At 42.2% G+C, this 11,212-nt stretch overlaps 1 protein-coding gene across 1 annotated transcript in view; it reads right to left on the bottom strand.

Annotated features, from left to right (window-relative positions):
• The window catches only part of LOC118340053 (bone morphogenetic protein receptor type-2-like), a gene marked incomplete in the record, with an annotated part of 29,270 nt that overhangs the window by 6,791 nt on the left and 11,267 nt on the right, over nucleotides 1-11,212 (bottom strand). The window contains 4 exon segments of the mRNA XM_035677901.1: nucleotides 1,253-1,367; nucleotides 5,302-5,532; nucleotides 8,082-8,173; nucleotides 8,364-8,471. Of these exon segments, the coding sequence (XP_035533794.1) occupies nucleotides 1,253-1,367; nucleotides 5,302-5,532; nucleotides 8,082-8,173; nucleotides 8,364-8,471 (546 nt within the window).

Raw genomic sequence — 11,212 nt, 5'->3', positions numbered from 1 at the left:
GGGGGGGGGGGGGACGGGACACAAGACAAAAGAATTGGGCTAATTTACTTTTCATTAAAAATGTATGCCCGTACAGCACTCCCAAAATTATCTGCTTCCCAGATACAATGTGCTCAGGCAGTTTTTGTGTTATTTGCAAATGAATGATAACATCCAGAAAATCCCTTCATATAGCTTTCCGTTCCCCTCATTACTCATTGTTCAGCAAAGCAAGCTGCACTGTCAACAGACAGCTAAACCCTCTAATCTAATCTACAACAATGGGATTATGACCATATCAGAGTGGCCTTTCGCCTGCAGTGTCTTACTGTCCAGCAGGGGGCGCAGTGAGGCACAGGGTGGCTGGAAGTTGTGGCAGCCACCACAGTTATCTGCTGCCTGCTACTGATGTGCAGGAGGAGTGGGGGAGGATGATGACTATCAAAGCCCGAGAGATTCTGCTGTTAGCAGCCACGCACAGAGCTGGCAAACACCAGTCCTGTCCTTCTCTTCTGTCACTTCTCTGCTCTGCCGATCATATTAGATTTGCACGGGCGGCAGAACTGAGGGAGCTAGACGCCCCCCGCTGTGTCACATGCTTGCACGAAAAGAATAGTTTCTATTCCCTCAGCGGTCTTTACTTTACACGCTACTGCAAGCACACTTTCTTCTTCACTTCCAAGAATGTTTGATGTGTATCTGTGCTGATGAGGAGAAAACTGCTGAGGCTCAGTTGTCACTTCTGCCTCCTAAGACTCATTTTATTGAGCCAAAGGCGTAGTCACGTGACGTCTGAATCCCTATCTTGTCTCCGCCGTCCTTCCCCCTACTTTGTCCCTCTCTCCACTTTTTCACAGGCTAGCTTGAGGCCAGTCTATAAATACCCTCGGCTGGGCGTGCGCGCAGTGTGTACGTGTGTGTTTGTCAAAATGCAGGGATGCAAAGCGCTCCAAGCCAAACAGACCCACGTGGAGCTGCAGCGTGCAGTTCGTAAGCAGGCTCAAGTGCTCGGCGGTAAGACGGGATAGAGGGAGAAATACTCACACACACACACACACACACACACTATCTAATGCCTTTCTAAATAATCTAAACTAACTGGGATACACAAACAATAAGCTTTCCCATTTTCCACCACAATTCTTTGTATGTGTTTGTGTTTCAGTAACAGATGGAAGCAGCAGCCTTGGAACTTGAGCCTCAGTAAACTGTGAGCAGTTATGTAATTAACTGTGTATGTGTGTGTGCGCGTGTGTGTTCTGCTCCAGCTCACCTCCTTTGAAGAGCTCGGTGTGCAGGTACGCCAGGCCGCGAGTGACGGAGTGAGCGAGCCGGCAGCTGCTGACCCAATCGTTGGTCTGGACGCTCAGGTAGCGACTCAGAGAGCCCTGAGGAGGACCATGAAGGAAGGGGAAAGGGCAGGAAATAGAGGGCAGGGAGTGAGGGGTGAAGGAGGGATGAAAACAGATGGGGGAGGAATTTTTAAAAAAGATTAGACAGGTGGTGGAGGGAAAAATGCAGATAAAAATCTATCACCAGCGTCACTTTCAAGATCTAACAGATACAAACAGACACAGGGAAGTGGGGAAAATTTACTAAATAAAAAAAAAACCCTATCTTGGTGTTACTTCAAACACAAGTAACTGCAACTGATGTGTGCAGGGACGGATGGGCCCGGGGGCACCCAATTTTGTGCCATTTGAAAGATGGATGTTTTCAGAAAATGTATGAATCAAATACGTATTAGCTCAGAAGGGTGCCAGTAGAGAGCACACTCGGCCAGCGGGCGGCAATAGGTCTCATCAGTCAAACATAAGAGGCGAGAACTGGCGGTGATTAAGTTGTGTGAAGACAAAATAGTCCGGTGACCCCAACCCATGGGCGAAACGGAGCTCTTAGTTCGAAAGGCCCACGCCACGGAGAAAACGAGGAGCATTCTCAAAAGCCGGGACCAGGTCTTAGAGGTTGTCAGACGATGCCTCTCCTCGGCCCCGCTTCGCAGAGCGCTGAGCCCGGCTCACCCGCTTCACAGGACCCCGGTGCCTCTGAGCCGTATCCAGCCAGGTGATTGATGAACCCGCCTGTCAGCCCGAAGTAATTCCTGCCACAATCAGTGATTGATAAGGCAACACATCTATGGTTCTCTTTTTTTGTAATCAAAGCCTTTACCAGCAGTAGATGAAAAGCTATTGGCTGGCTGTCATTTGTTTAATAATCGACTGTGCATGAGTTACTGCGGCTGCCTAGGGCTTAGCATCTGTAGTTCAGGCCAGTCCTGTTGTGGGGTTTCTGTTTATGGAGCCCTTTGTTTAGAACTAACACTGCCTGCTATACTGTGTTGTTATTCATTTCTATTTTCTTACTGTAAAAGTTTATGAGGATTTAAAATCAGGCTCAGTGTAACTGGTATACATACAACAAAATCTGTTGGAATATTTTATATATGATTTAATAGCACATAACTGACTGCTTGCCCTTTCCAGGCTTATTTCAGACTTTACTAGAGTATTGATTTAGCATTGCACTCCTATAACAATGTCAGACTCATGATGGACATGGTTGGGTTCACTGATTCAGGTGCTAGTTGTGGCTAATGGAGCTGCTAGCCTCAAGCAGCGATGAGGACCGAGCTACAGAGCTCACGTCTTTCTAACTCCACACCCACAGATATTTTATATTCACTTGCAATGGAACCAAGCTGATTGGTGCATAAGAGAGGTGGGGAACCGCACACTCAGGGCGCTCTGATCCTTCCTCGACTTAGTGCAGACGTCACTTCAGCAGATACTCAGCCACAAACCCTGATCTTTAGGCCCTTCTGAGATTTCTTTCTTGTGAGTTCTGAAACTGAAACCTAGTTTGAAAGAATATGAGAGAACCCCTTTCCACTAGGTTACCTGCATCAGGTTTTACTGCCATTTGGGCGGGAGCTCTGCTTGCCCAACAATTACCTGCCTGCAGGCTTTCTTTTGTTAGCTTTTATTGAAACCGTCTTAATACCCATTTCATCTTTGAGGCATTTATTTATTATTAAAAAAGGCTTTTTTTTTTTATTGTGAAAGTAGCTGCGAGATGTGTTTGTCCAAGTAGATATTTGTTTGTATTATCCAGTTGGTTACTGGTTCTCAGGCTTCTTCCCCATGGGACCGCCACAAAACTGACAAAATCCTTTATCACTATCCAATAAAGGCCTTGCAGTTCCCTTGAGTTATAGTTTTTGTAGGAGGAAAGCAATGTGCAATTCTGGTTTAAGAATTTGGTGTAAGGATGATGATGAGGGTGTATCAACAACTCAGTGAAAATGTTTACCAGAAATTATATTGCATATTATTAATTTCCTTCCTCAATTATCTCCCATCAGCCTTGATAATCCATTATAGGCCGGGCCCTGACGCACAAACACACACGAAACCCAACACACATGCACATACACTTAATCTTTTCTCTCAAAATCAATCACAAGGCAATTCGCGCATCCGCTACTAAAGAAAATTACATTAGATCTGTTCGTTTTAAATAAATTATATTATCATTTACTTGAATGCATTATGTGTCCTCGTCTCCTGTCCTGGCTTGCACCACGTTTCCATGACAACGTGTATTACAATGCACAATAGGCTTCTTTTATAGGCTGGCTGGGGGTCAGCTGACTTATGAGGCTGAAGGCTTGGACAGCAAATAATTTTAAGGTACATCTACATTAATATTGAAGAGTTCCTAGAGGCAGCCTTCAGCAGCCGGTGTCAAAATGTTCTTTTGCTACACCACCTGCATGTTTATTCGTCTGTGGGGAAAGCTGAGATGGGTGAAAAGATTATACTTTCAATATACTTTCTACCCTGTCCATCACTCAGAATCCACAGTGAAGCTCGGAGAAGGGAAACAAATCCCCTACAGGAGGGTCCAAAGGCCTTCTCCTCCACAGCCTCTGCCAACCCTATGAAGCGATGAATAATTCACAAAAACGTTTTAGTGCTGAAAAGACTCTACAATTTCTAGATTTGTCATCTTAAAGTAACACTGTCACGCTTCTGCGGTCACTGCTGTTGCTGGGCCAAAGACAGCTCAAATTGGCTCACTTTGGACAAGGGATCGTTACTATACTGTTCAGATATAATCCATTAGATTTTCATTGAATAAACCCTATTTTTGATACTATTTATGGTCAGCAGTTTGTCATTAATAGCCATTCAAAGTATATACACTTATAATAATAATAACCTCTCTACAAGGTAGAGGCCTGAACTCGACCTGGACTTTAACTCTAATGACTAGTGACTTCAATTGGACTCAATATTTATACTTGATACCTTCCCCCAAGTCCAAAGATTAAGAAGTGTGCCATGGATCAATTCATCTCCCTTCATTTCCTAAAATAACTAACGTCAGTGCTATTAATTCCCAGCAAGTTGACAATTTATTCCCGAGATCCAACTAGTTTGAACCAATCAGAGAGCATCCAATCAAGTTGCAGGAGAGAACCATGAAGTTGGAAAAAAAATAGATTACAATTTTTTCGTTCTGTTGTCAAAAAGGCATTACATGGTGAAGAGTGGAGAGTAGGACTCGGAGTGAATAGACCTGTAAAACAATAGTAGTTTTCATTGTTAGTGGCAGGGTCCACTATTCCCGCGCAGGATTCAAATTGCCTTCAACGTAGAAGGGATTCACAGGAAATCATACAGCATGTAATAGCATTACTGTTTCTAATCTGATCACACTGATATCAGATTCACTGTATACTGTTCACTCTCCTACAGCTGTATCAGAGAAGGATTAAATTACTGCCAGTACTAACCCAAGATTTCCTACTGCTGTTGTGTCACATTAAAAAGCACTCAACTGCCTTTAATTGTGAAGCAACCGCAGGAAACGCTGTGTATTATTCACTGAGGGTTAGTGCTGATTGTGATCTTTCACAAGACATAGTCAACGTCTCTTTTTGCCATGTCCGTTTTTAAATATTGCTGCGAGGAGGGGAACAAGAATGAGCAGCTGCGGTTGAGCTGTTAGATGAAGGGCTCCACCTCCTCTTCCTCAGCAACATGAGTTTGTTTGGCTATGCTGTAAACAGATACACCATTTGCTGTTAAGAAAGTGTTTGCTACCCCAAGAATTCTGGGAACTGTAGTATTAAACCGCACTTGTTACTATGGGAACCACATCAACCAGGACTGAAATCTTAAGGATTACATCTTTTAAACTGCAGTATGTCAAAAACAAAAGGGTAAAGGGCTGAGATCCCAATTCATTTCGCCAAATGTCAGCCTCTACACATGTTCTGCATACTAAACTTCCTGCTACCCCCCCTCCACTACTCACATGTGGGTAGTAGTCCATGACGAGCAGGTATTCAGTGCGTCCCTCTGGGCCTGTCCGCTCGTCTGCAGCCACAAACCGAGCGATGTTGTCATGCTCCAACAGCGGTAGCCGGTAGATGGAGCATTCATTTAGGAAGTTCTGCCGGTTGGCTGCAGTGAACACTTTCACAGCCACGGGTCGCTCGTCCAGAGAGCCACAGTAGACGGTGCCGTATCTGCCACGCCCAATCAGCTGAAAGAAGTAATGGTGGTGGGAAAAGCAAAAAACTATTTACAGACTCTCTTTTTTTTTTTTCCTTTGGAACTTGACCGTTTTAGCCCTTGCTTGTCTAATAAGAAACCATGTGAATAAAATGATGATTTTGTTTGTGCTGCTACAGAAAGAAATCCAGTCAGATTCTTTGATAAATACAAAGAGGCAAAAACGAGAGAAACACAGAGAGAGAGAGGTACAAACACAAATAAGACTTTCAGCCAGGCAGAGGAGGGAGAGGAAATAAACTACATTACAGGCAAACAGCAGGGTTAAACAGTTAAAATGGCCCAATGTTGGTCCCAAATCATTCAATTAGTTTCCTGAATTAGCCGGAGCACAGCATGCCATTAAGGCCCACCATTCTGCTTTAAAAGTCATCTGCACGGGAGGAAGAAATTAACGAGGAGTGCATTTATTTCGGTTTGGTTCCCACCTCCTTGTCTGCCTTTAAAAACATTCATCTCTGACTATGAAATAAAAAGCCAGAGGTAAATGTTCACAGTGAAAGCAGTGAACTCTGTTTTGTCTGTGGGAGAGGCTCCCTGGCTCACCCCGACCCTCCCCCCTCCTCTGCAATGACTGATGTTAAAGAACATGTGCCTGTATTTGATAAAGCACAAGGACAGAACTCTGAATTCTAACACTTCACACAGAAGACATCATACTACTCTATTTACTAGAAACCATCGTCATAGAGTAAATATTACTTTAAAAGCATACCACAGAGGTTTTGATTTCTATCAGTTTCTTCCTGCCTACCGCTCCGTATGATGACTTGCAGAGACTTGAAACCTACTTGACAAAAACATCTCTTGGTACTGTTTTTGTTATTAATTTTATGATCGTGTGGTAAAGCAGCTGATAGCATGCATTTGATAAAACTGCTGGTCAGATGATAGGTTTACAGTGAAATTCTGTTTTTCCTCATAATCGGGTCCATTCTGACTACGGGTCACGCTAACATTTCACTCACTACCTCAGTTGTAGAGATTCAGGAAACACAACTCTGGCAAGACAATATCAGGGAACGCGGCACAAGCCCGTGAAACGTTACATAAATCATTTCAAACCCTCGTCTCTGAGTCTGACCCAGAGTCAACCCATGAGCCGGCCTCGGCTACTAACCAAGCTAGCAGCCTATTCCTTTACACTTGCCAGTTTGTTTACCTGTGTGAGGCTGCCGATTTAAGGCACCTGTAGACTGCGAAACAATAATAATCATCATTTCGCTGCATGTCACACTGTGTGGGATGGGTCTCATAAGATCTTGGTCGTAATATGTCCGGCTATACTATCAGATCATGTCATAAATGTGTGTGATGAATCATAGTTTTGGTCTATGGCTGTGCGTGGGTATTTGAACAAGTTTACCAATTAATTTTTATAAGGCTACTGCTGCTTGAATATATTCCAGTTTCCAGAGTCTCAAGTGCAAAGTTATTACAACTCTTTGTCAGAATGGAAACAATTACCACAATAAGAGCCAGAACTACAGAATTTTCCTTTCATCTTTTATCTGATAAATCAGATTGTGAGCAGCACAATAGCTAGCTTTGTATTGCTTTGGATGTGTCTTTCAGTAATCATTGTATTGCAACCCTGTACGTGACAGTTAGAAAAGAAATGAAATGGAAAGATGGCAAAGTTTTTAGTAAAGTTAAACTGTATTTTAAAAGTTACAGCTGCCATTGTGCTGGCTTTTTTTGAATCATCAGCAGCATTCATTTCTCCTGCTCGCCTTGTTAATCCCTTCACCCTGCTTATGTCATTGTGGCTGAATACCGTCCAGATTCCATTGACTTTCTATCAAAATATGAGCTTTCCCACTTCCATATCAGGTTTTCAGGATCCTGTGTCAGTGTAAGCAAAATCCTATTTTTGCTCTGCCCGAACTGTCATTTAATGCGAGCTGCCGTGATCGGATGATAAAGGTCACATTGAAACGACAAATGTAACCGTAAACCTTGATGTATTTTGGGTGTATTTCTGCCTCTATGCCTTTGGTTTCTCCTTTCCCTCCCTCCTTCACACATACATATACTCCCTTGTGTGTAGAGATGCGGAATCCAGTGAGAACGCTACATGTCTGAACCAATGATACACGCGTTCGTCTTCTAAAAACAAATGAGTAGAAATCTGCGGGATATGGGGTATAAAAGATGTAGCGAGCCATGCTGCTGAAAGGGATTTACTTTTCTCACCAACACTATCGTTAATAACCAAAACTAAATGCAAGTGTGGAACTGTAGCAGTAATATAACTAAATCATGATTAGTCAAATTTATGTAAAACAACTTACAATCACTTCTCTATTGCCCCTTATTGGCTCATTTGGTAAGTGAAGGTAATATTACGCAGTGTTGTGCTGGCACTCTACAGCGTTACACTAAATACTTTGGCTCTTTCCTGGGCCAGAAAACAAATTGATGCCATTTATGAACAGATGACTGTTTAGCACTAAAAATATTACACGTCAGAGTCAGTGGAGAGAGACAGAGAGACAGAGACCACTGTAGGGGACTGACCTCCAGCAGTTTGAGATTGTCTAGGTCCAGAGAGCTCTCAGAGCCAGCAGCCTCCATCATATTCAGGTTGTGAAGCCCTTGCTTCCCATCTCCTGTTAACACGCAGACACACACAGACACACGGCTCAGAACTCATAAAACTGTAAAACATGCAGATGCATTTACACAAAAGATCTGATTAATTTATTAAATTAATTGAAATTCTACTAAAAAACATTCGAACGTCCTTGAATAATGAATGTTCTCTGCTCTTCCTCACAGCGTGGCGCCATGGTAACTCACCGTGCATCATGCGGTAACCGAAGAAGGCTGCTACAGCAAGCACGGCCAGCACGGAGACTGTTGCCAGGGTGATAATTACTGTCTCTTCGTAGCCCAGTGTGCGAGAGTCTATAAGGGGGACACATCAAAAACAAAAGTACAAATCAGACTGTGACCTTTTTTTATGTGGGAAGAGCAGATGGCTGCAACCATGCACTGGCCTCTGATCGGTGGGCAGGAAGTCAGAGGAAGGCTTTCAACCACAGCTGATATCTAACTTAATAGGTACACCTGTACAATCTGATGCAATCTAATACAATGGGTCTGCAATACTCTGTCTGTAATTCTAATATTTACATAGACAATGTTTGTCTATGCTAATGCTTTTGAAGAGAGACACTTTAGAATAAAAGGTAGATAACAGGATGAACTAAAAACTATACATTAATAGGATTTCATTTGGAATTCAGCAGCATATTATGTTTATATCACATGCTTTCCTTTCTTTTAATGCACTATAGCTTGGGCAACCTACAGATGCAATTATTTCCAAATCAGTAAACAGTAGATTATTTAGTTTATATATCGTTACATCAAACACAACTTCAGCATATTTAGCACCGTACACAACAACCAAACGAGGAGCAGTCGTCAGCTTTACTCTGCTTTTTCCTGCCACCAGGAAAGAAGGCAGCCGGCAGTGATTAAATATGGATGTAAACAATGTAGGATTTAAATATTTCAAAAAAATAAATCAGCTTTGCAAATGTATAATCAGTAAGGAAAGGCACTCAACACATTTGCTAGATCTCAGGGATGCACAGTGTTTTGTTTTTTTGGGGAGCAACTCTGAATGCAAACGTAACTCCACAGAACACCTTTAATTCTCACGGTGAGCCACACCATAAGCCTCTCGGCTTTTTGGCTCTGTCTGCTCATATGTTGTTGTTGTGTTTTTTTAATCTGTTCAAATTTTGCTCTGACTTCACATTTTATTCATTTATTCTGTATTGTGCAAATAAACTATTTTTGAGGCCAGAGTCAGTGTTGAATCATTTTGAAAGGTGGTTCCAACAACAAAATGACTGCTGCTGTTTGGATAAAAACTCTACTGGAATGAAAACAGGCCTACGAAACATTTCCTGTGACTGGAAGATATTTAATAGACTGGCAAGTGAGCACGTTGTATTTGGTTTTCCCTTCCCAAATAGGTCAATAACACACAAACAAACAATCAAATGTCTTGGGTATACAAGTATCTGTGTTTTCAGACCATCAGGCATGCCGCGAAGCGCACAAAGTTAAAGAAAATACATCAATAAAGTCAACAACCATGAAGAATGGTCAACAGACTGGGAAGCAGAAACAGAGGATGTGTGGGAAGTGAATGGAGGGAGCGAGAGAAAAATGTAAAAACGGAGAGAACACTCGAGAGCTGGTCAGATGGCAGGTAGAAGCAGTTAGCTGAGGTGGCTGCAGTTTTAGCTGTCAGGTTTTTGTGATTAATGAAACTGCACCCGCTTTAAGTGCTACTCTGGAGACAAACATACACACCTTACATATACCAACACTTGCAGCCTATACTCTGCAGAAATAATAGCAGCTGCCCGGATACACACATAAACACGCTCCCCTGCATCCGTTACATCAGTCAACTCACTGGTGCTGCCGAGAGACACCAGCTTTATCAATAATTGATGGCTTTGAGAGCCAGAGGGCAGCTTTGACTGACGTGCTAACATGAGCATGCATGCACACACGCATGCTCTGGCACACACAAACACGCGGGGGTTGACACGGCGCCCCTCAAATGCCAAGGTCAGTGAGTTCATCATAAACAAGAGGGTAGCACAGGAAGCCATCTGACAAACACAGGCTCGCACACACACACTGACACACCCAAACACACACACTGACACACCCAAACACACACAGCAAAATGCTGTTTAAAATCAGCATCATATCAATAATATTGCCTAGTTTTATATCTAATAATAAATACATTTACTTAAGTTCTGTATTAAGTACAATTGAGGAATTTGTACGTTTTCCTCTTTCTTTTAATACTTTAGTACTTATAACGCCACTACATTTATTTGACAGCTTTAGTTAATTTGCAGATTCTGATATAATCACTAATATAAAGTATAATTAACAAATATATTATGTTATAGATGACGTTACCCAGCGGTAGTTAGTGTTTACTGTTTTCACTAGCTGCCATATATAAATGCTGCTTACACATTAAAGACATTGATAATTATAATCCCACTATATAATATATAATTCTGCATAATGAGTACTTTTACTTTTGATATTGTAAGTATATTTTCACGTGAATACTTCTATACTTTAACTATAGTATGTTAGTTACTAGTTAAAGTCCTGCATTCAAAAAACCTCACTCAACTGCAGTGAACTATATATACTGAGTATTTCCCTGTGGTATTACTACTTTTACTAAAGTAAAAGATCTGAGTACTTCTTCCACCAGCTAGCCCTGAATGTTGTCATCTAAGGCTTCTTGGCTTTGAGTCACTCAGACAGAAACCATTTCCTACTTCTCATAATACCGCATAAATCTGCCCAGACATGTCGGGAATGAATCTAGCAAAAAAAAACAGAAAACAGGATTTTAACTTAGAATACAATCCAAACTTAAACGTCACTGATTAATCAAACATCCTTCTAACATCAAATGGTTATTTTTCCCCAAAACTTTCTCCAGTCTTTGTCTCGTCATCTGTCTACTCGTTGGAACAGTCACCGGCACGCCCGCAGACAGACAGATACACCAGACGCCTTGTAATCCGTGGAATGCAGAGAGACGACATGGATGGTAGAGAGTGTGTGTTTGTGTTTATGTGTGG

Source organism: Morone saxatilis, unplaced genomic scaffold, assembly GCF_004916995.1.
Source record: "Morone saxatilis isolate NCDOM2014 unplaced genomic scaffold, NCSU_SB_2.0 Contig6, whole genome shotgun sequence".
Classification (NCBI taxonomy): domain Eukaryota; kingdom Metazoa; phylum Chordata; class Actinopteri; family Moronidae; genus Morone; species Morone saxatilis.
The sequence above is the reverse complement of the archived record's forward strand: the minus strand, read 5'-3'. Positions and strand labels throughout refer to the sequence as shown.